Source organism: Panthera leo, chromosome A1 (genome assembly GCF_018350215.1).
Source record: "Panthera leo isolate Ple1 chromosome A1, P.leo_Ple1_pat1.1, whole genome shotgun sequence".
NCBI lineage: Eukaryota > Metazoa > Chordata > Mammalia > Carnivora > Felidae > Panthera > Panthera leo.
This window is the reverse complement of record NC_056679.1, coordinates 197,693,705-197,721,188: the sequence shown is the minus strand read 5'-3', so window position 1 is coordinate 197,721,188 and position 27,484 is coordinate 197,693,705. Positions and strand designations below refer to the sequence as shown.

The 27,484-nt window shown below is 40.0% G+C and overlaps 1 protein-coding gene across 9 annotated transcripts in view; it reads left to right on the top strand.

Annotated features, from left to right (window-relative positions):
• Positions 1 to 504: 504 nt before the first annotated feature.
• FBXO38 (F-box protein 38) overlaps positions 505 to 27,484 on the top strand; it is a 56,275-nt gene continuing 29,295 nt past the window's right edge. For 2 of the 9 annotated variants that reach the window (XM_042949881.1, XM_042949825.1), the window contains exons 1-9: positions 5,027 to 5,961; positions 9,504 to 9,694; positions 13,806 to 13,939; positions 16,739 to 16,902; positions 17,100 to 17,265; positions 20,192 to 20,329; positions 21,529 to 21,666; positions 24,322 to 24,415; positions 25,842 to 25,972. In XM_042949881.1, the coding sequence (XP_042805815.1) occupies positions 5,929 to 5,961; positions 9,504 to 9,694; positions 13,806 to 13,939; positions 16,739 to 16,902; positions 17,100 to 17,265; positions 20,192 to 20,329; positions 21,529 to 21,666; positions 24,322 to 24,415; positions 25,842 to 25,972 (1,189 nt within the window). In that variant the 5' untranslated portion in view covers positions 5,027 to 5,928. Of the gene's footprint in view, positions 712 to 3,819; positions 4,996 to 5,026; positions 5,962 to 6,584; positions 6,906 to 6,932; positions 7,865 to 9,503; positions 9,695 to 10,008; positions 10,098 to 13,805; positions 13,940 to 16,738; positions 16,903 to 17,099; positions 17,266 to 18,413; positions 18,950 to 20,191; positions 20,330 to 21,528; positions 21,667 to 24,321; positions 24,416 to 25,841; positions 25,973 to 27,484 lie in introns of those variants that run through there. The other 7 variants (XM_042949834.1, XM_042949852.1, XM_042949902.1 and 4 more) reach the window with 7 other exon arrangements.

Below are 27,484 nucleotides of genomic sequence, written 5' to 3'. Positions count from 1 at the left end.
ACACAGTCCACTTGTGTGATATTAACCTCTCTGAGGGTAATTTTCAGCCATTAAACAAAGACACTGATTCCTGTCCGTATGTGAGAGCGCTAGGCAGTTCTTAATGAGACACTCATACGCGACCCTTTCAGAAACTGTAAAATACTGTTCATTATGTGCAGAAACAATGTCCCCAAGGTAAAGAAAAGCTAATTTAAAAGTAACATCGTTAACTTTCCCCCACAACTCCTCCCACCCTCCCCCGCCGGCAAAAAAAAAAAAAAAAAAAAAAAATTTTAGCTGGACGAATTCTGGAAAATTCTCTATTGGAATGCACTCGTTTTGCAAATGGCAACACGAGGTCCAAAGGCTTATCAGAGACCGCCAGGCACGGGCAGAGCGACGTGCAAACCACAGGGTCCTGACGGCCTCCCCCGCGCCCCCCGGCGTCAGACTCTAGGCGCTTCCGGCGCGGCGACGCCGTCCCGGTAAAGATGGACTGACGCCAGCGCCCTCACAAACGGCCACGCGTAACATGGCTGCCGAGACTAGACGCCTGCGTCCCACACCCAACATGGACAAGGGGAGCGAGCCCAGCCCCGGAAGGCAACCCCCCGGAAATGCCTGAGCGGCGGCGGAAGCGGAAGCGCCGCGGCGGTGGGGGCCGCGGGAAGTGTCTGTAGCGTTTCTCCCTCCCTCTCAACCACAATAACAGACGGAGGGCCGGCGTAGGTGAGGCGGCTGTCGAGAGGGCCCGGGGACCGGCGGCGGGCCGCAGAGCCGGGGGTGTGGGCGGCGGGACGGAGGCGGCCGGATAGGGCTCCCGGGCTCCCGACCGCCCGGTCTCTCGGTCTCGGGCCCCTTTCAGGCCTAGAGCGTCCCGGAGAGCAGGGATTGGATTTGTGGTGCTTGGCCTTGTAGGCCCTGTTTGCGGGGCTTGCTTACCTTGTCCACACCTGGCCCAAGATTCTAGCCTACAAAATTCTCTCTGGGTCTCGATTTCCTCAGGATAGGGGCGGACTGGGGGGTTGGCCTGGAGGACAACTTATGGGACCCCCATCCCACCCCGGGTGTCACGAATTCTACGATTTTTACGTTGTCAGTGTTTCAACCGGTAAATTAAGGAAGCCCTGTAGTCAGCGTACTGAGGGGGTGTCCCTGAGCAAGACGCAGTGAATACGTCTTTGAGAGGCAGCCAGCCCTAGGATCAGGAGCCTCAAATTCTGGTCTTACCCCGTCCACCGACTCAACTGTGTGACCTTGCCCAGGCCCATTACTCTCTCCGTAGCACCGTTTGCTTATCTGTCAAGTGAAGGTGTTGGTTGCCTCTGATGCTTCTCTTAGCTCTGAAAATCAGATTCTCAACTCCCTTTAAAGGAGTCTTTCCTTAGAGACAGACCTGAAAAGCTTGTCTTCCCTGTCTCCTGTATAGCCTGGAGTTGACTGATAAGAGACGTCTACCGTGTTTCTTTCCAGACACCAGACTGGCCGAGGGCACCTGGGCGCTTAGGAAGGCTCTTGTGCAGTGGGAAGCTCTGTCCTGATGGCTTGGGTCTATGCATCTATACCCACAGTGTGAAAACACCCCTGTGCGAAAAACGGGAGACCTCGTTTATTCTCTTAAAGCTGCTATTAACTTGCTGGCACTTTGGACAAATTCCTTCTGACTCTCCTTCTGACTTGAGAGTTCTCATCTGGCAAATGAGAGCGTAGGGTTAGGTTACTGGTTTGTAATCCTCTTTCCCATACTCTGAGCATAACTGAAGAGTAAAATAATGGCTCTTGTAAGGCCATGACTTTCTGGGAGAGGAAAGAAATGGGGTATGGAAAGCTACACATTGTGTAGTCTTATAGATTCTAATAGGATCTGCGTCTGCGCTTCTAATTTTTAACTTTAACTTCTGACAGTTTCTGGTTTAGGTGATCCCTAAGGCTCATTCCCTGCTTTTAGAATTTGTAGTGCTGTGATTCTTATGTTCTCTTAGGGCAAAGAATAACTTTTTCGTGTGTGTTTGTTTCAATGAATGTGTGCCTGGAGGTACACACTTTAGTGGAAAAGATACTAAGCCATAGCATAGGAAAAAAAGAAAAAAAAAACTCGGTTTCAGTAAGGTGAAGTGACATAGTAAAAATAAAATTGGTCTTGCACTGGAGTTCAAGACCTGTATCCTTGCTTAAGCACTGGTATTTTCTGACTTTGTGTCTTTGGACAAGCCAGCTTACATCTCTGGGCCTCACTTTTCTTTATCTGGAAGATGAAGGGTTGCACTGGATGATTCCTAGACCCTTTTGACACTATAATTCCATTTGTGTTTGTTTTCGGACCAGCTTGGTGGGTGTGGTGTGGCATTTCTTTAGGTAAGAGAGACTATCCTAGGTAGTAGACACAGAATGTTTATGATGTTAGGAATGGGGTCCTATTAAGTGATGCGCAAGATTGTTTTGATACGAGCAAGCTGAAGCCAATAAAGAAAGGCATTAGAACCTGAAGGGCAGGAAAGCTCCTGACCAGATGGGATGGTTGAGGACATTGGGAAGTTTTAAATGGGAGAAAGGTATTTTTAGTGAGGGCAGTGAAGACTAAGACTGCATTCTAAGGCTACGTTTCACGGGAAGAACAACTCTGTCACCATCTAGCACTTAGTAGGTAGTAAGTGAATGAGGAGATAGATGGATGAATGGATAGCAGCAATCAAGAATAGAAGGAGTTTCAGGGCGCCTGGGTGGCTCAGTTGGTTAAGCGTCTGATTCTTGGTTTCAGCTCAAGTTATGATCTCAGAGTTTTCTGAGTTCGAGCTCTGCATCTGGCTCTGCACTAACAGTGCAGCACCTGCTTGGGATTCTCCCTCTCTCTCTCTCTGCCCCTCCCCTGCTTGCGCTCTCTCTGTCTCTCAAAATAAATCAATTGACTAAAAAAACTTTTTTTTTTTAAAAAAGGAGTTTCTCCATAGAATTCTTATTTAGATACAGAATGAAGAATTGGTTCAGTATTAGGAAAATTTTATAGAAGAAGAGATCTCTTAAGTTTTCTGTTTAGTTGTAAGGCAAGTTGGTTTATCTTTGCCCTGTCCAGTGTGTTAATAAGAGATAAAACACATACCCGGGAGGGCCTCGTGTGGTCTGAGGAAAGGAGTAATTAGTAAAGTCAGGGATGGAGGAGGATGTTGGCGAGATGGTACAGGTATAGGAAGATTTTTAGTTGTGACATTTAGGGAGTGAAGGAGTGGATTGATACAGGACTTTTATAGATACCAGCAACTGTCAGAATTGTGAATAGTGTTAAAATCTCTCCAGAGGTTCTAATCCTTAAGAGAGGATTAAAAGGAAAAGAACTTGATTTTGCAAGCAAGCAAATGTTGGTGCTTCCCCATAAGAGGTGGAGATAGCCTTGAGGGTCAAGGATTAAAAGAGAGGGGTAAATTTGGGAGCAAAGAGAATGAACTGAATTAGTAGAGGGTAGTGTAGTTCTGTTTGGGAAGAAAGGAGTTTTGAACCTACCGGCTGGAAGAAGAGCAGACCTAAGAGAAATTGTATTACAGCAAGACCCCTGGCTTAAAGAATACACACAGACAACTCGGGTTTACTACTTGGAATGTACTTGCACCGCCAGGATGAAAAAGATGCTTCTGGTAGCTAAGGTCTGCTGAACAGCCAGCCACAGAATATAGCATCCCCAGGACTGCTGAGAGGGCTGTTGAGTGGGAGCCTACGTTAGAAGGACCACAAACCCTGATTTGTGGAGGAGGGTTCGGTCAGCAGCATTTCTGTCAGAGCGTCCAGAAGCCCATCTCAGAGCAGTGGCCAGGCTCTGGAGTGCAGAGAAACAGCCGAGGTACGGAGCCTGACTTGATGTAGGTGTAGTGTCGGCTGGGAAGTCCGAATCCCAGCCTGAATCCTGACACTTCATACATATTCTGGGGCCACTGACTTCTCTTGCCTGGTTCTGTTTGTCCATCTGAAAATTGAGGGAGCTGGTCTTAGGTAGGGACCTCTGGGTGAGCTTTGATGTGTCTGTGAAGTCCCCGAGATTGCATATGAAATTCATCATGCACCAGTCTGGGTATGTTTTATTTTCCTCCTGGGGAGAAGATGTGCAGCTTTCACCATAGTCCCAGAAGGGTTTGTGACCCACAAAAAGTTAAGAGCTGCATGACCAGGTGATCTCTGAGGGCCCCTTCAGCTTTGACATTCTGGGATTTTGTACTTCTGTCAGAATGACATTTTAAAGTCTGAGCCTCCAGAACTTGCTAACCCTAGAAATAACACCTGGTGCTGCAAAATATATTCTTCACATATGGTTACTCACCTGTTACTTATACTTCCCTCTCCCTTACCCTCTGTGACTCTTCTGCTAGGCCCGCATCATTGCTTCATCTTTACCTACTGTTGGTAATAGGATTTTCCCTCCTTTCCTCTTTTCCGTTTAACCTGCTTCTGCTTTGCACCTTTCCTACCTCGTTGAGTTTCTCAAATGGCAAATGACGATATGTTGGCTATAGGGGTAGGAGGAAACCCAAGACGTGGAAGTCTAATTTTCTATTCTCACTTGCTTTTATCCCTCATCCCACTAAAAGAAAAGCAATTAAGAAGAGAGAGTGCACCTACAAGAGAGACAGCATCATCACTTGGATTTTGCTGGTCTTGCATGGTGTTTTCTTCTCATACGGGGATACCAGGCCTCTGTTTCTCTCAGCATAGCCTGGCTAGGGATTTCACTGAAATGGAAGATGAAGCCAACCTTCGTTTAAATAATTTTGTTGTCCTCTGTAGAGTTGGAGTGGTGATAGTACTCAAAATAAATGAGTCCTTTAATGAGGAATCTTTTTATCTCCTGGATATTTCTAGGGGCACCTACTTGGAGGAGGAGAGGACTGATGGCTTTCCTCTGGCTGTGGGTCCTGACTGTTAAGCCCCTGGATGTAGGATGGAGATCTTATCTTTTACCCTAGTGTTCATCTTCACGGGTCCCCCACCAGAGGCTTAAGGCAGGGGAGTCACTACTCCACCTGCTGTCAAGTAGGTAGCTGCATGACTAAGTCTTCAACTCTAGGCACGATATGGAAAATGATGTACATAATTTCACCTAAAATGTTGTTAGTGCTGCTAATTTAGGCCCTTCAGTAGCTAGTGTTAACGCATACTGTAAGTTAAATAGGTTTTTGTGGGCTTGCTGGGCACCTGATCTCTGCATAATGTATGAAATCATACCTGTGAGTAAGTATTTTTTTCTGAGTTCTAAACAAGTGAACTTCTATAAACTCAAAGTTAAGGTGCAGTCTGTTTCGTTTAAAACTTCAAGTGCAGGTTGTGCACTGAGGCTACTAAACCTGATTCCCACAAAATCACAGCTTGCAAAATGATAGGGAACAGCAAAAGGTGGAATCATAAGAAGAGGGTATAAATTGTTAGTGGTGTGGATTTGGTAGAGAGAAAAAAAAAAGGGGGAGGAAGGCTACGAAAGATTTGTACTTAAAGGATGAAAATCAAGAACAGGTATTCATGAAAGGTTAGAGTTGTCCAGATCCTTAAAAGTGAAGCATGTGCTAAAATATAATAGCTGGGAAATTCATCCATGGTTGGGTTGGTTGAAACTGGTTAATAGTCTCCTTGAGGCATTTGTAGGTGCAGATAGCTGTTTCTTTTGTGTTTAATCCTATGGATTAAAATTGGACTGCATTTTTGTCAGGGTTAGAAGCTCGTTGCTAAGATCATTGAGTGCTGCCATAGCAAACAGAGTGCTCATAGGACCATGAAATGGTTCTTAGCAGCCTTGAAGCTACTGGATGCCTCTGGAATAATGGAAAGAATGATGGATGTTCATACATCAGATATTTGAGGATTTATTATGAGCAAAGACTTGTCTTCACCTAGAAGTAGGAGATTTGAGGTTCTTTTCCTGGCAGAACCGTGGCCAAGAAAATACCACACAAGTTTTTATAGGAGAAGCATATGCTGAGTGTCACAGGGAGCTCAAAAGAGGAGGTGAGTAGTTTTCACAAAGGACTTAACCTTTAAGCTAGATTTTGAAAGCAGGTTAGTGGTGTTTTAGGCAAAAAATGGGGAGGGAAGGACCGCTAGTCAGAGTTAATAGCTAATTGGGAATGAAAGATGAATGTTTGGGGGCCCTGAGGACATTGGTGTGGCTGGAGTGAGTGTCCTGAGGAACAAGGGCTAAGGATTGAAAGATAAGACTGGGAAGGTGCTGTGAGACTAGATGGGAAATATTTTATCCTATGCAAACTAGGATTCCTTGCAGGCTGATATGGGTGTTTTTGTTTTTGTTGTTTAAGAGGTATAATATACAAAACAAATTAAATTTTTTTTTTAATTTTTTTTTTCAACGTTTTTTATTTATTTTTGGGACAGAGAGAGACAGAGCATGAACGGGGGAGGGGCAGAGAGAGAGGGAGACACAGAATCGGAAACAGGCTCCAGGCTCCGAGCCATCAGCCCAGAGCCTGACGCGGGGCTCGAACTCACAGACCGCGAGATCGCGACCTGGCTGAAGTCAGACGCTTAACCGACTGCGCCACCCAGGCGCCCCAAAACAAATTAAATTTTCAAATAATGGAGAAGAATATGGAAAGTAAAAGTCTCTTCCTCCTTTCCTAACCCTCTGTTCTCCCCAAGGGTAACCACTGTTATTATTTTGTTGTGGGACCTTCCAGAAATGTCCCATGCAAACACAAGCATATTTGTCCTTTTTCTCTATGCAAACAAGGTCATACTTTCTGCATAACCTACATCTTGCTTTTTCCACTTAATATGCAATCAGAAGAATGTTTTAAAAAGCTCATTCTGCTTTCAACGTGGAGTATGATACGTTAAGCATTTATTCAGCAAATTACTTACTGTGGGCGTGCTGTGTGGTAGGCTTTGCTCCAGGCTCCAAGGAGATCATTGAGGAAGCCATTGCAGTCGGCCAGGTGAGGATTGATAGAGCCCTGAAGGCCCGCAGGTGTGGTTGCAAGAGCAGTATTTGAGACTGATTTCAAGGTTTCTCATTTGAGCATCTGGTAAACTAGAGTAGGGAAAGCAGGGGTGTGTGTGTGTGTGTGTGACTGAACATGTTTTGGGTTGGGGGGTGGTTGTAGTTGGTGGAGAGAGTTCAGGTTGGGCATAATATTTTTGAAGGATGTTCAAGATCCTGACATGAAGGTTTCTCATAAGCAGAGGAAGTAAAGGTTAGAGCTCAGGAGGGATAGCAACTAGAATACTTTTGTTTGTTTGTTTGTTTTAAGTATATTTGTAGTAGAGGAAGCCCCAAGAATGGATACAGTTGCCCCTGGGAGAAGAAGATTCTAGGGTGAATTGGCAAAGGAGACTGAGGAGTGGTCATGCAGGAATAAAGATGATCAAGAGAGTATTACTTTGGGGAGAAGTAGTCACATGATGAGAAGTTTTTGTAGACACAGTGGTCAGCACTGGCCCGTACTACAGATGGGTCAGGTGAGGGGAGCACGGAAGAGAGCCTGTGGGATTTCATGACGAGAAGATCAAAATAACCTTAGAGCAGTTTCAGCGCTGTCGTGAGATGGAAAGGTTCATTTTGCCGGAGAGGGGGCAGTGAATAGGAAAAGTTGGGCAGTGATAGAAACAGACGAGTGTATTTATAACTTTTTTTTGTGGGCAGTTCTCAGTACAAACTTTTCTGTCTCCAGAGGTCTGTTAGCCAAAATGGGACGGTCAACATACAAATAAGCTTTTGAGAAAGCAAAGGAGATGTCATGAATTGAGAGCATGGTAGCTCATGCTCCTACTCTTTGCGGAATCCTTTAGGTCTGTACTGCCAGTTGCCTGTTGATACTCATCCACACAATTGTAAAGACATGTTGTTCTGGTTTCCTAGGCCATGGCTGAAGAGGCAACAAATTAGGGATTAGAGGTAGGTGTGTGTGTGTGTGTGTGTGTGTGTGTGTGTGTGTATGTGTGTGTATAATGCAAGGGGAGCAAGCACGCTGCTAACTGCCAGAAATTCCAGGTCACCTTTCTGTGAGGGAAGAGACCAGAACACACACAGGCACAAGAAATCTTGAGGATTCGCTTAGCCTTGTAGTTTGCTCCCATTTACTGGTAGAGCAAAGGGTCCCCAAGAACCCCACAGACTTGCATAGTCCCTGAGGAGAGGCATCACGGAATCCTATTGATAAGCTCAGGTCATCAGGAAAAGGTTAAGCTTTTAATGAGTCTACTTTGTAGGAAAATAGAAGCATGCAGTCCACTTTAGCAAGTTTTAATAGTAAAGGATTACAATTAGGGAAAAGGAGAAGGTGGTGCACAAAACGGAGCAGTTACTAGAGATCCACTGATTTGGAACTGCACTTCTGTGCATCACTGTGGCATGACGAAGGTTAGGCTGTGATCTAGAGTTCTCTGAGTTCGAGTCCAGGACGTTTTTGAGAATTTTACCAATGATAATTGATAATGCTATTTAAAGGACACTATTTTCACATGGTTCCCTCTTATCCTGGTCAGCAAAATAAAACAAACCTCTGGGTGCTTGCTCATCTGACTTTAATTTGTCCTCCCGCCCCCCACCCCATCCTCTCCTTTTCCTCCCTCCTCCCCTCTCTTCCTTTACTAAAGTTTATTTTATTTTTGTTTTATGAATTTTTATTTATTTTGAAAGAGAGGGAGAGAGAGCACGTGTGTAAGCTCACGTGGGGCAGGGGCAGAGAGAGAGAGGAAGACAGAAGATCGAAAGCAGGCTCCACACCATCAGTGCAGAGCCCAACGTGGGGCTTGAACCCACGAACTGAGATCATGACCTGAGCCGAAGTCTGATGCTTAACCGACTGATCCACCCAGGCACACCCCAAAGCTTATTTTAAAAACAAGTGAAACATACATTTGACACAAAAGTGAATTAACCTTTGCTCCTTAATGTTTACAGGAGAGGAAAAGGGTGGTTTTGTTCTCTCTCTGAAATTGCACATAAACAGTGTTTAGATTTTGAGCAGAAGGTCTGTAATTTTTATCAGATTTATGAAGGGTTCTGGGACCTACTTGTGGAGTTTAATCCCCTGACTTTATAGGGGGGAAAATGAAGAATTTAAAAGGTGACTCAAGTTCATAGAAGTAGTTTGGCAGATCCAGGACTAGAGCCCAACAGTCCTCTTGTACCTTCTGTGTGAGGGATGGTCCTAGGGTTGGGAGCTCTGTAATTGGAAGGAGTTTTGTTAACCTAGTTTAATGATCTTAGCTTAAAGTGGAAGAAATTGATGCTTGGGGAGACTGAGTGAATTAGCTAAGAAGGAACAGAGTACACAATAGAATGTAGAATCCTGATTCCTTGAATTATTTTTGCTCGTTCTAAATAATGCATTTTTATATTCTCTGCTGCTCTTCAGAAAAAGATGTTCTGTGGGTTTTGTGTAATGTTTTTATTAATTTGAATGTGGTCTGTGGGTACCCTTCTTTCTCTTTTCAAGTAAGCATGGTTTTACAAAAGTCTGTTTTATAGGGATAATTTCTGAGTTTGGGTTTGGTGTGCTTTATTTAGTCTATTCTCTGCTTGCTTTCAGGTGCTTTGCAGTCAAGTAACCAAGAGGGAAGATTTGCTCTTTGATACTGGAGGTAACATAGCAATGGGTCCACGAAAGAAAAGTGTTAAAACATGTCTCATGAATAATGAAATCCCTGAGGAAACCATACCCGATGAAACAAAGGATTATATGAATCAACTTTCACATGAAGTGCTTTGTCATATTTTTAGGTAAGATTTTGTTTGGTTGATTTTTACCCACCTAGAATGTATAAGTAGGAGCAAATTCTGGAGCTGCACTCTCTATGTAGTCACTAGCTACATATGGCATTTAAATTTAAATGAAATCAAATTAAAACTCCCAATTCCTCAGTTACATTGGCCCTATGTGTCTCGTAGCTACTGTGTAGGACAGCGTAGACATTAACGATAGAGATAACTTTTGTTGCGATAAGTTCTGTTGGACATCCATTCTCTAGACTGTGTTAACATTCCAGACTTCTTGGAATTCTTATTGACTGATTTGTTGACTTTTGTTATTACAGTACCATGTGTGTACAACATAAGGCAGTGTTTCTGACTTTTTTGACTACAAACCACAGTGAGAAACATTTTCTTCATTATGCACATATATGTAAGTGATTGAAATAAAAGTTTCATGAAATAATACCCATCGTTACTATATGCAGTGCACACATTAAAGTTGTTTTGTGGTAAAGTTTTTTTCAAAAACAGATTTTTTGAGTATGTTATTTTCCAGACTGCATTTTAACAACAAAGAAGTGAAAACAAAAACCTGTCATTCCAGTTTCCCCTGATTGCTTCTGTCAGTCACTGTTCATTCAGATAAACAACCCTAAGACACCTTGTCTCTGGAGTTGGAGACCTGAGTGTGAATCATGAGTCTTTGATTTACTTGCCTCGGACCAGCGATCAATAAAGATGTTACTGTAAGCATTCAGTGAGCTGATGCTTTTAAAGCACTCAGCACACTGCATAGCATAAGCGCTTAGTGAGCATTAGCGATTATGTTGTGTTCTGCCTTTTTTCATATTGCGACGGGGTCTTCCTAATTAGCATCTTAGTCATTGACTATGACATGATAATTAACTTCTCCCTTGTGGTCTGACATCTGGGTTGCTTCCAGTTTTTTTCCTTAAAAATTGCAAGGGAGTTTTCCAAGCATTTGGCTTTTCCATTGTTTTATTTACCTTCAGGAAGTTTCCATACATGGAGTTCTTAGAAATGTTTTGAATTTTTAAAAATTACTGAATATTTGCCGATTAAGAAGTTTGGTTTTGTTTTCTTTTTTTAATTTTTTAATGTTTATTTATTTTTGAGAGAGACAGAGTGGAAGCAGGGGAGGGGAGGAGCAGAGAGAGAGGGAGACACAGAATGAAAGCAGGCTCCAGGCTCTGAGCTGTCAGCACAGAGCCCGACGCAGGGCTCAAACCCACGAACTGTGAGATCATGACTTGAGCTGAAGTCGGCTGCTCAACCGACTGAGCCACCCAGGCACCCTGAGAAGTTTTAAAATAATGATAGCAGAACTACTGTAGGGAACCACAGGTACCTTATTTTTCTTTTCTGACATGAATTTGTATTATTCTTTATCTTCCACAGATTGTTGTTGTGTGACACTGTAGTTTTGTCAGTTCACTTCTGTTTGGGAATAGGTAACCCAGAATAACAGAATTTTTATAATGTAACAAAAGGATGCTAAAGTTCATTTGGCAGAAAGATGTCTGAAGTTTTTTCAGAAAAAGAGCCTAACCCTGCCATATGTACATATATAATCTAAAATATACAATAATTGAAGATTTGGTACTAGAGAAATAAATCACAGATAGTTGGGTGATATATATATGTATATACATTATATATATAGGTATATATATGGATTCAAATATATATTCAGATCTAGTTTATGATAAACTTGGTATTCATATCAGTGAGGAAGAGCTGAGTCGATTCTTCAGTGATGATGTCATAACCCAAAAACCATTGGAGAAAGTAATGAAAGTATGTTCTTCTCTCCCTTATCTGACAACAAATTCTAAAGGCATCAGTGAGTTAAATAATAACATTGTTAAAATCCTGGAAGAAAACATAGGTAAGATTGTTTCTAGGAATATGTGTTAGATATTTGTTGAATAATGGCAGGACATATAAAAGAATTGGACCATATTTTAAGTTGAGAATGAATCAGATACCATTTCGCAGTTGGAAAAGACTATTCAAATGGAAGAAATGGAATCAAGTGTCACATCTCTTCTAATACATTTTTTTTCCTGAGGGCAAATATGATGTAATCTTCATGTGATCACTGATCTATTTGTATTTAAAGGGATTGTAATATTTACCTAGGCATATACTTTGGATAACAATCAGTGATTTGAGGCAAAAATTCTTTAGTGTGTAACTTGATTCAGAAAACAAATTGAGTATTTTTCATTGTTTATAAAACGTGGAGTCCTATTGTTTCTGAAAATTATCCTACTTATATCTGAGTTTTGGAGGCTGTAAGTTAGCTGTAATGTTTGTGTGTGTGTGTGCGCGCGCGCGCGCGTGTGTGTAAGTGTGTAAAATAAGGTTTGATTTTATTCTCTTTAAAGAGTTTAAAATGGAAGCGGGAAAGTCCAGAGGTGGAAAAAAAAATGGAGCAGAGAAATACTCAGCAGACACACTTAGACTTTTTTTTTTAGAATTAGCTTAATATTTAGGAATTAGAGTCAAACCCAACTGTGTTGACATCCCTGCTCTTCCTTCCTCTTTCCTAGCTGTTGACTTTATGCAGGTTAACTTTTGTGAGTTTGTTTTCCCACTTGTAAAATAGCACCTCCTGTACCAGTGGGAGTTCTAGCAGGAAACGGTACATATACTCAGCCTCAGAATTTGAAGCTCATTTAATGAAGGGACGATTGAGAGAGGTTCATAAGTGATGAAGAGTTCAACTAGGCGACTAGCGATAGCAGAAAGCCTTTGCCTATCATGTACTTTGGCCAAAATCAACTGCTAGCCAGAGTGATAGGGAACCCAGCCTAGCAGAGAAAGAAAGAAGAAGGTTGGGGGAGGGCAAATGAAGAACAAGCTACTTTGTAAAGTCGTGAAACAGTGACTACGGTACAGTGTCTGTGACATAATGTGAGCTCAATAAAGGGTAGTTTTTACCTTTTTAAAAATTTTCAATAATTTTTACTTACTGATTTTGAGAGAGAAGGGGGGAAGGGGCAGAGAGAGAATCCCGAGCAGAACCTGCTTGGGGCTCCATTACATGAACCCATTACATGACCTGAGCCGAAACCAAGAGAAGCTAAACTGACTGAGCCTCTGTTTCTACCTTTTTTTTTTATTAATTAATTAATTAATTTAGAGAGAGAGCAAGCAGGGTAGGGGCAGAGAGAGAGAGAGAGAGAATTCTAAGCAGGTTCCCCACGGCCAGCATGGAGCCCGATATGGGGCTCAAACCCACGAACCATGAGATCATGACCTGCACTAAAATCAAGAATCGCACACTTAACAAGCTGAGCCATCCAGGCGCCACTTTACTTAAAAAAAAAAAAAAAAAAAAAAAAATCATCATCATCATCTAGGTGTGCATGGAGAGGTGTTTAGGAAGAGAGAAAGATGAAATTTTTTGATCTTTCAAAATGCATATTGCTATTACTGAAAACAACAAAAGTAGAGGTTAGTTGAAAAGTTTCAGGAAGGAAGAGATAGCAGGGGAAGTTGGAAAAGAGGAAATTGTAGTTGAGGTGTTCTCATTTAATGCTTATGCAATACTTTTATCAGAGTGTGATCTAAAAGGTAAAAAGATATAGGAAAAAAATGGTATACTTAAACTTAGTATACATATTGTTGATGGAGAAAATCGTAGAGTTTCTGGGTGGTGTTGAGGGAGCATAGAGGAATTTTTTTAGCCACTACAGGAAATGGATTCTGTAAAAGCTATAAACTTACATTGGCCAGGTTCATATTGATTAGTTCTCTCTGATCTTGTTAATGTTCCCTTATCGTGAGGCCTGGAGATGCACTGAAATCTTTTTTCTTCTTCTTCTTTTTTTTTTTTTCCTTGAGATTTTCTTGGTTTGTGAAGACTTAAAAGGAGAAAGGCAAGTTTTAGCAAACACCCTTTGGAGGGATCTCAGTACTTTATTTGGATGCTTGAGTATTTGCGGACTCCTCTGTTTTTAGTGAAAAGCTTTAAGTGCATGTTAATCTTAAAACCCTGTAAATATTCCTAAAGTCTTATTTGAGGGGTTGGAGAAGGAAAAAAAGTAACCTGTTGGTGAGAGGAAGTACTTATCCACTTGATAAATATGAGTTTCTTTCTCTCACAAAGGTACCTCCCTCTGCAGGATATCATGTGTATGGAATGTCTTTCCAGGAAGCTAAAAGAAGCAGTGACCCTATATCTGAGAGTGGTGAGGGTTGTGGATCTCTGTGCAGGGCGGTGGTGGGAATACATGCCAAGTGGTAAGTGGATTTAGCCTGTAAGGTACCTTGGAGTCCTACTAGAAACTAATAATATTCCCATCAAACATTACTTGTCTTAAGATAGGTAATCTAACTCACCTCGTAGGTAGGGAGGCAGAATCTTATCTAAATTACTGAGGTTGGTTTGGGTTGATAAAATGTGTTTTGCTTGAGGCTTTACCGTTTTAGTTCTTTAGGGAGCTATATCAACCTGTTCCACAAGTATATGATTGGAGAATACTTATTTAGCTGTTAATTCAATACATGTCTATTATATTAGACAAAATGTCTGTTGTTCTACGATGCAGGTTTTCATAGTTTTTCTATACCCCTTAATGGCATCCTCTGGTGAAACAAATATTAATCAGTTTTTGTAAAGCTGCTCCAGCAGGCCACAGAAATTTGCACTTCTGGAGCTTTCATTTCTTTAGCCCTTGAGACTATGCTAGGTCTTAGAGATTCTCAAGGCGTAATTCGCCTTACAGGTGAAGATTTCAGAGTTAGTGGCCTGACCACAAAACAGACCTCAGGTAGAGACCAGATAAGAAAGTTGATGACTTTAGTTAAGTAGAGCACATCTGAAAGGGAAGAATTAAAATTAAGGGCCAGTCAAGGCTTCTTTTCAGTTAACACCAATCCATTTATTAGTGCCTTTTCGTTACTGCTACGTAGCAATTTTAAATGTCTTGTTGAACCACATTTTATTAGCATTATCCCAATTCTGATATTTTGAAGATGTGATGAGGGTGGGGTGGGGGAGCCTTGACAGAAGTAGAATAGGGCAGACTATCTCTGCAATACGGGGATATTATACACTTTGGGGGGCTGTATCCTTTCAAAAAGATCATCAGTCAACTGGTAGCTCTTATCCTTTGGCCAGAGCTAGTGATCAGCATATACCTTTTTGTGAAGAACATTGCAAAGACCCAAGGCTAGAACTTAGCTCAGTAGGAGGGAGGCAAAACACAGTTGTCCTCAAATACTTCAAAGAAACCATTCTGAGGGAAAAGAGCTCATTGTTTTCCAAAGAGTGATCAGTTATAGCAGGAAAGACAAAAAATAAGGGCAGTGTGAAAATGACTGTCATTCCTTATGTTAGATTTGCTTTAACAGAGGTTAGGTCAGCAGGAATTCTGGCGATGGGATTAATGTACTGTATCAAGCGAGATAGCAGAGTCCCATGTGATGCAGTCTTCGCATTAACATCTCTGTCCCTTATCAAATTAGAAGAGAATCTTTGCTGATTTCTTTCAGACTGTGATAAATAACTGTGAGCCCAAAGCTTCCCATTCCTGCAGTGACTGTAAAAGAGGATTGAAGCAGACAGTCTGTAGCCTAGAATAAGATCTCTTTAACTTTGCTTACTAATGCCACCCTGGCATTAGTTTAAACCTAGAATTTAAGCCCCAATTTTCTATGTAGTAACGATAACCATGGTTTTTATGGTTTACATATGCGAGTTCTTTGGATTGTCACATGATCTCTGTAAAGGTAGAACGTTACCGATGTTTTAACGAGAGACAATGTGTAGTAAGTATGTGACAAAAGAGGATGGGCATTGGCAGTGGTCACACCTGGTTTTGAATTCTGGCTCTCCCACTTGGTAGCTTTTCAATTCTTTCAAGTTCATTTTTTACATTCATAAGTGGGGCATTTACCTTTTTGGGGGGTTGTGAGAGTAGATGAGAGAATATAGAATGGTTAGCACATTGATTGGTTCAGTTAGTGAAGGTTGCTTTGCAAGAGCTGTTATTGTAATCAGACCAAGTGATCCTTGAGGTCTCTTCTTAACTCTTCAGTTTTGTGATTCGAAAGTTAACACAATCATCTGCACCAGCCCTGTGCAAATAGAACAACTCATGTAAGACTTAGTGATTTGGGGCTTCATTTATGTTCTTGAGAATTAATAATTTTAGCTGTTATTAGTGAGCAGACAAGTGACTCTCTGACAACCTCCATTATAGACAAAACATCCCAGATAATGAAGTATCAACTGTCTCCCTACTTATCATACCAAATCCCCTGCAGTGGTGGAAGTAATCTGCCTTACTGTTCCCATCTGGTGGATGGAACACAGCCTCCCAGATAAATAGCTTTCTGTGAGCTCAGCATCCTTTCAGTTTGGTTCACTTAGATACTCTTAGCTAACTTGCATTTGTCTTTTTCAGAAACGAGATTTTCATTTTTCAGAATGTCATTTCAATTTCAATTCATTTTCAGTTTTCAGAATGTCATTTTTCCAAAATGTCCAGGGAGTGATAAACACAGGATAGAGTAATTATTAGGAAATGGATAGACCAAGAGAACCTGGTTTGTTGGGATTTAGGTTAGAACTGGGAGCTTCCTCACATCTTACTCATTTTTTAGTTGTGTGGTCTGCAGAGCCCTAGAGGTTCTCTGGACCAGAGAGTACCTTTGGGTTGGGGGGGTGGGGGGGGCGGTGCTGATCAGGTAGGTGGTCCTTCCTCAGCCACCAGTCCAGTAATAGGTGCAAGTTATCCAGGTTAAAAGTGTGTTGTTCCTAGTCGAAGATTTCTGTGCCTTAAACACCACCAAGGCAGTGATAAAAAGCCTTAGCTCTGTAAGATATTAACTCAGGATAAGTGGGGTTTCTGACACATGTCTTCTGTTGCTTAAGGAATATGTTTTCTGTTTAACCATTTGTTCAGCTGTAGTGTCAGTCTTACAAAATTTTTAAAATGACACCTTTTGTTAACTTTTGATAAAAATTAGAAGTGACTAGTAAATGTTCATGAACAGAAAGGTGAACTTGCCTCTAAATATTTCTGAATTTCTCAGGCTTCACAGATTCCAGTTTTCTCACACTATTGAAGAAGATGCCAGACGTCGAACAGCTATATGGCCTTCACCCTAGATACCTTGAGAGGCGAAGGGTACGGGGGCATGAGGCTTTTAGCATTCCAGGAGTTCTGGAAGCTTTGCAGGCATGCCCAAACTTAGTGGTGAGTGTACCTGGTGACATCAACTGATTGATGAAATAATATATCAGAAAATGAAAGAACATGTTCCCTCACATCCAGATTTCATCCATAACAAAATTCAAGTCCCATTGCATACTTAGTATATTATGATACAGAAATAGGCGCTTTTCATGCTAAATTAATAGCCTTTCTTATGCTTGCTTGGCATTATTTTCTAGGGTGTGGAAACTTCTCATTTGGAGTTGGTAGAATCTATATGGACATATATGCCGCATGTTCATATTTTGGGGAAGTTTCGTAATCGTAATGGAGCGTTTCCAATTCCTCCTGAAAATAAACTGAAAATTCCTATAGGAGCCAAAATTCAAACTTTACATTTAGTTGGTGAGTACATGTCTCTTGAGTCACCTGTGACTCCTTGAAATGTCCTATAATTGAATAGTCACTGAAAGGGACAAATGAGAATTGTAGAAATGGCTCTGTTGATCGATGATGGCCAGAGAAATGCTTGTACACAAATTTATATTTCCCATTAAAGAGCCCTAGGTGGGTCTGGGGAGTGAGAGAAATACTGCCTCACAACCAGTCTGTTCCCTTTTTGAAGATGGTTTCAGCAGTTTTGAAAGTTGGTAGGTTTTGTTTTTTGTCTTGTTTTATTCAATGAGCCAGAATCCTGCCCTTGTTCCCTGCCCTTTCGGTCCTAGTTCAACCCTTCAGAGATTTCTCCAATACAGCTTCCTGTGATGATGGAAATGTCTTATGTTTGTACTATCCCATGTGCCCACTATGGCTAGTGAAACAGAAAAATTGAATTTTTATCTTAGGTTCATTTGTCAAATAGCTACATGCAGCTACAGGCTCCTTTTTTATACACCTCAGCTCTAGAACAAATTCTATGTTCAACCCAGAGCCAATGGAAAATTCTGCCACTTCTCTTTTTCCCTGAGAAATGGGAAATAGGGTGCTTTTTTTCCAAAGGCACCTTATTTGCAGTGATTATAGTGTGCATCCTCCATCCACATAGTTGATGAAATTATATCACAATAATTTCAACGTAATAATATGGGCAAATGTTTCCCCAAATTTGTTACCTTTGGCTTACATTATGGAAAGGATTTTGGGAGGACTCCTGTTACCTTAGACTTTTAATGTTTATTATTAAATGTTTTTTTAAAAATACACCTATTGAGTATCTGTTCTGCTCTAAGCATTATTCTGAGTATTGGTCATGGTTTAAGAACTAGAAATTGCTGAAACTGGGTGAGGTGGTGCAGGGAGTGCAGCAGGGATGGTAAGAAGTAGGTCTTTTTTTTTTTTAACGTTTACTTATTTTAGAGAGAGAGTGTGTGTGTGCGTGCACAAGCAGGGGAGAGGCAGAGAGAGGGAGACACAGAACCTGAAGCAGGCTCCAGGCTCTGAGCTGTCAGCCCGGAGCCCAGTGTGGGGGCTCGAACTCATGAACTGTGTGATCATGACCTGACCCAAAGTCAGAGGCTTAACCAACTGAGCCACCCAGGCATCCCCACACCCCTCCCCCGTTTTTTAAAAAATTACTATGATTATTATTTTTTTTAACAGAAGTAGGTCTTAAATAGGACTTAGGTGCACAATTATGGCATAAGAAGAAAGCTCTCTAGCAGCCTTTTATTTACAAGATCAAGGAGTGCTTCTGATTAGGCACTTGGATATCTAGTTTGGGATTGGATTTTTAGATACAAAGATTCTGTGATATCTGCAGTTTATAACATAGGCTCTGTAAAGTCAGAAACTGTTTTTATATCTTTATATTTTCCATAATTCCTGTCATTGTTCATTGCAGATATAAGTGGTTGGTAAATTTTGTTGAAATGCATGAATTCATTTGATTAATTCAGCAGTTTAACACTGTGATGGTGATACAAATGTGTACAGTAAATTAATGCACATTCAGGGGAGGACCCGTAACTGTCCTTTGTTTATAGAATGGATCTGGGGCAAAACGTGGATTGGGCACAGGATATCGCAGTGTTGCCTAGATCTGTCTCACCTTGCTACTTTGAGATTCCTAATTAGAAATGCCACCATCTTGGTAGGTGCTAAACATACCTTTGTAAATTCTGCATCTTGAGTCTCGGTCTGTACTTCGTTTCCTCTGCCTTTCTTCCTTTGGTCTCATCCCCTATTTTACTTCCTGTCTGCTGCCATACAGTGTATATGCGTAGTTCCAGGCTAAAGGTAACTGCTTTTTGGGGAGGGCTGGATGGCAGGACTAATCCTGTTACTGGAGCATCCTGTGGAATTTAGCCTTCGCAGAAACTACCGTTCACGTACTCTTGATTCTGCCTTCTCTAGCAGGGCTTCTAGCAACTTGAGTGCAAAGTCGTATTAAACTGGTTTTGCCAGCTACTGCTTGTTAAATGGTCTCTCACCGTGTCCTCGGATTTCTCTCAAAGACTTGTGTCACTTCCTTAGCTTTTCACGAGCCTACAGGGTTTAGTTGTTGGGCAGTTTCCTTGATCCACTTCCTTCCATTTAGAACTTACAAGTTACCTGTCTTTCTTCTTTCATGTGTCTTGGCTTTTCCTGCCCCTTTACCTCCCTTTCTTTCAGCCAGGGTCCTTTGCAGGTATGATTCCTAGTGTTAAGCCACTTACAGATCAGAAGGATAAAGTACCTTTATCAGTTTGAAATAGTAAAGTAAATGACTGATGGGTTTCTCACTTTCCCAGAGTCATACTGACTGGCTCCTGCCACACAGTTCCAAGTCCTTAAGGTTCATTCATTGGTAGAAACAACTTTAATGTCTGTCTCTGGATATCATCCAGAAACCACAATATTTGAAACCAGCTAGCCTGCCTGTGTCCTGAGACATTTAGTTTTCTCACTGGCGGGATGGTGGGCATTGACATCAAAGAATACTGGTGTGTATTCCTTCCACATAATTTTGTTTTCAGTAACTTACTTGCATTTTATTTTTCTTGGGTATGTGAGTCCCAGAAGAGTTACAGACTTATGAGAAAGATTCATGTGTATAAAATGTGAAAATACTTTTAAAATCTCATCTTCCCATTTGCCTTTTCTAAAGAAATAACAAAGTAGAACAAAGTAGTACACTTACGGTTTGCTTAAATTGTTCTTTACGAGCCTGTTTTAAATAAGCCAAACTTGATAGAATTTAATTAGGTAGTTTGTTTTGTTAAAAATATCCATGAAGGATAAATTGTCAACTTGAAAAGCAGAACCTTACATTTTTACACAGGCAGAATACAAACAGAATACAGTTTTTTAGTGATTTTTTTTTTTTTTTTTTTTTTTTGGTATATGTTTTTAGGGGTGAATGTTCCTGAAATTCCTTGTATCCCGATGCTAAGGCACCTTTATATGAAATGGGTAAGACTCACCAAACCACAGCCGTTCAAAGACTTTCTTTGCATCAGTTTACGAACTTTCGTCATGAGGAACTGTGCAGGTAATGGTACATGGTTGTGGTGGAATTAATTGTGCATATGCTATTCCGGAAATACCCTAAAGGAAACCCATAGCCACATTTGTAAATGGAATTATACTATGCTATTACTGTTTATGTTTTATAATTTACTTACCTCGTGAAAATAAATGTACTTTTTGTTTTAAAGTCCGTAGATGTGATTTGTGTTTTACCTTAGCAAAAAAAAAAAAAAAAAAAAAAAAAGCAGCACAGTGTCTCTACATATTTTTATAGGCTCTTTTTACTTTCGGTAGGATTGTTTTAATAGATCTCCGTCTGATTTCTTTGTTTCTTGTCTCCTAACTATCCTGCTTGTAAATAGTACTGTGACTTAATCTCCTGTAAAGCAAAAAGCACTGCTTTTCTGTTCAGAAACCTTCAGTGATTCTGTTGCCCTAGATTATCAAGTGGGAAGTATTTGCTTTAAAGTGCTAACCAGGGCCTCTCTTGTTATCTTTATTTTTGACTCTTTTCCAAGATGTACCTTCTTTTATTTTCAGACCTGCCTGTTCCCTGTCCCCTATGCAACCATACCAGCCTTCACCTCAGTGTCTTCCTTTACACTGTGTTATGTTTCCTTGTCCTGAGGGAGACACTTCCTTCCACCTGCGTACGTCCTTCGAGTTCTGCCTTTTCTCATACACCTGCCTTTTCTTCTTATTTTTTCTTTTTCATATAGTATAACAGATCCTGTTTTTGTAGTTGATATGTTACACCTTTTTATCCTTATAATTAGTCATGTTGGTTTCATCTCCATGTCATTTACAAGCTCTTTGATAGATTGGACTGTATCTTGTGATCTTCCATAACATCTAATACAATACTGGTCACCTAGAGAGGTATTTATGATCAGCTATTTACTTGAGTGAAGGATCAAATTTTCAACTTGGCTTTCTCTCCTTAGTTATTTTGAGTTCAAAACTATTGAGACTTCAGGGGATTTACAAAAAATACTAAGTGTCTCTCCAGTGTTACTGAGAAATCCTTATGCTGAATAAATATATGGTTAACAGGCTAATACGTACTTTCATTTTTAATAAGTATAAGTTACAGAGGGTCAACTACTTGGCTGTCAGTTTCACACATAGAATTCATAAGTTAATTCATTTCAGCTGCTGGTTTGAAAATTTATTTTTAAGGCAATTTACATCATTCCACTGAAGTTTTTTTCCCCCCACCAGGACCCACAAACTCCTTGAAGTATGTCCCTTTAGTAACAGGCTTAGCCTCTGCCCGAAACTTGGAACATTTGGAAATGGTTCGAGTTCCTTTCCTTGGAGGTCTTATCCAACACGTAGTTGAAGACAGTTGGAGATCAGGTACTCATTTTACTTTAGTTACTGAATACTTTTTAAATCCATTTAAAAAATTATTACGCTTTTATAGCTTCTCTTGTGAGTCATTTTAAAAGAAAATGCTTGTTAGTAATTGCCCTTTCTGTCTGGTGTGTAATGGAGAATAACCATGAGCATGGGATAGCAGTCTTTTTTTTTTTTTTTTATTCTGTGTTCAACCGTCTCAAGATAAATAGTACAGTGGTAAGGCATGTTTTCTGGCTTGTTAATACTTATTAGTTAATCATACATCTGCTGTATTTGGAATTTTTCTGAGAGATACAGGGATTTCAAGTGTCCATTGGTGATAAGAGATGATTTTTGACTTATATACCTTAGGTCTACAAAAGGACTCAGTCATTAGTAATAATAGTGTCTGACATTTGTCTATTACTTGATGGTATATAAAATGCTTTCATTCATGTTGGGGCTTCTGGGTGGTTCAGTCAGTTGGGTGTCCGACTCTTGATTTCAGCTCAGGTCATGATCTCATGGTTTGTGGGATTGAGCCCCATGTTGGGCTCCGTGCTGGCAGTGCAGAGCCTGCTTGGGATTCTCATTCTCCCTCTCTCTGTCCCTCCCTCCCTCTCTGTCTCAAAATAAATAAATAAACTTTAAAAAAAAATAAATAAAAGGGTTTCATGTGTATCACTTGGATATTGGATCTGTTCATCAGATGATGGCTTTGAAAAGAAAAATATATTTTACTCTCTAGGTCCTTTCATGGTTTTTGAAATAATGATATGTGACGGAATGTGCTCCACGTTAAACATCTCACTGCACTAAAAATAGTAAGAAATTCAGCTAGTTAGGTAATAGTTGAGAACTAAAAATCTAACTTTGTATATTCGAAATACAAGTGGAAAATTATTAAGTACCATTGGTAACAATTGACATTCTTAATACTGTTAAAATATGAGTAAGCACTACATTTTTAGGCATTTTGTCAGTCTAGTCTGACGTAAGTAGACTTCATTACATCGTGTAAAGGGGATGGAGCAGGCCCCCTCGAGATTAACAGCATTATTTTTACTGCATGCCTGTAGCTAGCAGGAAAAAGTCAGGGGTAAGGAGACCACAGTGAAACCATTTATCAGAAGACCTAGAGGGAGATGCCAAAAGTTAAGAGTTTGTATCCACATCCTGAGAGAGAAACAGACTTTTCTCTGCTAATGGGGGTTTAAGAATGATTCTACCTTATATTTTACTTAAGGAGTCAGCATACCTCACGCAAAAGTTAATTCCAGATGACTCCTAGATCCAAATGTGAAAAACAAAAAGTTTGTAAAAGAAAACGTAGGAGAATATCTTTTTGACCTTAGGTAGACAAAGATTTATTATTAAACAGGATACCAAAAAGCACTTAACCATGAAGAAAAAATTGATAAACTGTACTATATTAAAATTAAGATTTTTTCCATTCATCAGAGGCACGATTAAGAGAGTGAAAAGCCAGGCTACCAAGTGGGAGAATCTATTGGCGATACAGATACCAGATAGAGGACTTGTATCTAGAATATATGAAGTACTCTTAAGATGAATGAGAAAAAGGCAGAAAATGGGGATACAACTTGAATAGAAAAAACTTCACAAAAGGGGATAACCAAATGGGCAATAAACGTGAAAAAATAATAAACGTCATTAATCTATTAGGGAAATGCAAAAAATAAAATTACAGTGTGATACACAAACACTAAAATGACTATGCCTAAGCATGACTGACGTGAAAAAGACAATAGTGTTCCATACACTGCTGGTGAGTATAAACTGATATAATCACTGGAAATACCGTTTGATAATATCTACTAAAGTTGATTATATGCATATCAACAGTCGCATTCCTGGTGTCAAATACAACAGAAGTGCATACATACGATTATCAGGAGACATACCCAAAATTGTTCACAGTAGCACTGTTCATAATAGCCTCCAAACGAGAACCACCCAGATGCCTATCAGCAACAGCATGGATGATTAAAATGTGACATCTTCGTGCAAAAGAATATTACACAGCAATGTGAATGAATAAACTACCGCTGTATGCAACAATCTAGATGAATCTCATAAGCAAAATGTTCAATAAAAGAAACCAAATACAGAAGTACATAGTGTATGGTTTTAATTCATAAAAGTTGAAAGTCAATCTTGAGAAAATTCATTGAGCTGTATACATTAATAATTTGTGTGCTTTTTTTTGCTCTATATTTGCAAGTTTCAAAAACATGGGAAAAAAAACCCAGTTGACATTAAGGAAGTGCTTGCTGGTCTTGTTCTGTATGTTCTATTGGAGGTTCAAACCTTGGCTAGAAAATGTCAGGATCCCTTCTTTAATGGTTTCCTTATGAACTTCTGGTTTTCTGAAAATCCTTTCTCAAACGCCTCAGTAATTTGGAGTAATTTTTTGATGCTGTCAGAGTGTCTTTTCAGAAGGACAGTATCTATCCATTTTCATCTCTTTCTGGGAAATGACTAGTAGCCATAATTCATATTGAGATATTAATATGAATGGAAAGACAAGCTTAGATTTACTTTTAACCAAAGAGTTATCATCTGAAGTGTGTAAAAGTGTGTATAAATACTTTACTAAAAGTGCTGTGGTCAAACAAAATACTGTTTTTGTTCATTTTCTCCCTTAACTAGGTGGTTTTAGAAATTTGCACACTATTGTTTTGGGAGCTTGCAAAAATGCTCTTGAAGTAGATCTTGGTTACCTCATCATCACTGCTGCTCGTAGGTATGTTTCCTCTTCACATTGCCTTTTGTCTTAGAATTACGTTTTTTCCGGTTTTCCAAAAATTGGGAGAGTGTATGTATGAAGTTTGATTATGCCTTGTCTCGATTTAAAATACAAAGGAGTTGTTTACATTAGCATCAGGGTGTCACTTATTGGTAATCTTGTGTTATATATAACTGCTGACCAGTCGAGCTGCACTCCAGATCCAGCAAACTCTGAAAGGGTGTGGTCTCACCTCAGAAGAGCAGTCAACATTCTGGAAGTGCCTGAGAGTCCAACAGAAGTCAGCATTGATGCACTGGTTTCTGCAGCTCTCTTGGGAACCATGTATTTCAACCTATATGATTTTGGAATGATTTCAGTTAGTTGGTGACAGTATTTGCTATTTAGAAATCAGTATTTTAAATCAGCTTTTTAAGAGTCCCGAACTTGTAACACTTTTATATTTTTAACATATCTTTCTTTGCATCAGTTTATGCCACATTTAACTGTTTCCTACAGATCAAAAGTCTACCTCTACTTTTGTTTTATTTAAATTGAGGTAACCACTTTTTAAATTTATTCAAAAACAAAACTCTTGCTATCAATAGTATATTAAGAATATAAATAAAAATGGTTTCTAACTTTAAGTAGGTTTTGTTATCCAATATAGAACTATAATCTTTGTTAAAATGGTACTTTAACAGCTAGCATAAAAAAGATGTGAAAGAAATAACACCAGATGCAGATTCTGACTTTTAACTTAACCAGGGTTAAGAAAGCACCTTGAGGAGCATCTGGGTGGCTCAGTCAGTTAAGTGTCTGACTTATTGTTAAGTGTCTGATTTATTGTTCATGGGTTTGAGCCCCACGTCGAGCTCTGTGCTGACAGCTCAGAGCCTGGAGCCTGCTTCGGATTCTGTGTCTCCCGCTCTCTCTGCCCCTCCCCCACTGGTGCTCTGTCTGAAAAATAAACATTAAAGAGAATTTTTTTTTTAAAGAAAAAGAAAGCACCTTGAAAGGATATAAGATTCTTACTGTAAAATTCATTGTTAACTAATGTAACTTCAGTGTACCGCCTAAGATGTGCCCACACTTTGCAAAATGCTCCTTTGAAGGAAACATCTCAGCGTGCCTGGGTGGCTTAGTCGGTTATGCATCTCACTTTTGATTTCGGCTCAGGTCACGATCTCGTGGTTCATGACATCAAGCCCCACTAACAGTGTGGAGCCTTCTTGGGATTCTCTCTCTCTCTCTCTCTCTCTCAAAATAAATTTTAAAAACTTAAAAAACAAAACATCCCTAATGTTTTTTAGTAGAGGAGGGGGAAGTTGTTTGCCTTTGGCACTCCAATAAGATGAACTTCTTTCAGAAGTTCATATGTTAGGAAGACCCTTTGATTCTGATGGTTTTTGTTTTACTCTGATATTTATCTCTTTGTTCATAGGTTACATGAAGTTCGGATCCAGCCTTCCCTAACCAAAGATGGCGTCTTTTCTGCCCTAAAGATGGCAGAGTTGGAGTTCCCCCAGTTTGAAACACTTCATCTGGGATATGTAGATGAGTTTTTGCTGCAGAGTAAGACTTAATCAACTGTTTTTATTCTCTGGAATTGCTGTAGAGAACTTACTTGACAAACTGAAACCTGAATTGAGATATGCCGTATTTTCTTGAATATTAGCTTAAAATCTTAGGTGCTCTCTCTTCTTGAAAAAGAAACTTGTAATTTCAACTTGAAGTGTCAGTGATTTTTTTTTCCCATATTGCTTCTGATTTAGCATATTATGGAAAATATATGATTAACAGTATACAAAAAAAAAAAAAAGTCCTTACCTACATTTGATATTGTCTCCATTTTACTGCCCAAGTTTCTTTCCCATTCTGCTTCATTTTTTTCACAGAACATCATCCTTGGTTCCATTTGTTGAATTTGATCTGCCACACTTCTTGAAGCTTTTGATGGTCCTCTCAGATGAGGTTCCATTCCCTGTCCATGCTCTTCATTTCCATAATAAGCCCGCTGGGGGTTCTGGATTTCCCAGATAGTGTGAGCACGTAATGGTCAGTATTCATTTGATGATGCTCGCTGTTGGAAGGCTTGTTCACAGCATTTTCTGGAATGTATTTACAACTGGGAACTCATTCAGTTGGGTTTGAATGCATGTCAATTCATTATTCAAGCTTTTCTCCCCATGACATTAATCAGACATGCAAGATCATTTCTACCACCAGCATGTTTTGATTTTTGCAAGAATTAGTTTCTTCCCCATGTAATTTATAACAAGTCTTTTTACTCACTATCATACTAGATGGCATTTTTTCTCAGGCTCTAATTTGCATTGTAGAAGAACATAAGAAGGCTCAGTTCCTCTAGTCAGGACAATCTAGGTCAAACAGATGTCACAGTAATGTTTTGTTCACTTTTTCCTTGTGGCGGTGCTCATTACATATGAAGGATTGAGAAAGCAAATCCTTATCTTCTTGCCAATTTAACGTGGGAATCCTTTTTAATGTGTATAACTTTGAAAAAGATTGGCTTTTCACCAACACAGCTTTAAAATGCTAAATTCATATAAAGTGAATGTATTTGATCTCAGACTTTTCTAGTTTTGATTGAGGTTGGTTCCATTCTGTGTGTTGTTTCTACAATATCTTATGTGTGACCCAACACAATTTTTAACTTGGTAATTGGTGTTCTTTCTATAATTGTATTTATTCCTCTTTTCCAAAGCTCAAAACTTGACAAATTTTCTATCTTCAAGATGGCCAAATTTAGGTCCACTGAAAGACAGTCTTGAAGAGCTGTCTTTATTATTTTTTTTTTTAAGTTTATTTTTATTTATTTTGAGGGAAAGAGAGCAAGCAGGGGAGGGGCAGAGGGAAAGGGAGAGAGAATCCCAAGCCGACTCCGCGCTGTCAGCGCAGAGCCTGATGCAGGGCTCAAACTCACAAACTGTGAGAGTTTAACCAACTGAGCCACCCAGGTGCGCCCAAGAGTTGTCTTTATAACCAGCTATTTCCCTGTAGGTATCTCTTTCCCCTTAACACACCTTCAGTAGAAAAACACTTTACCTTTTGACTACTACTGTG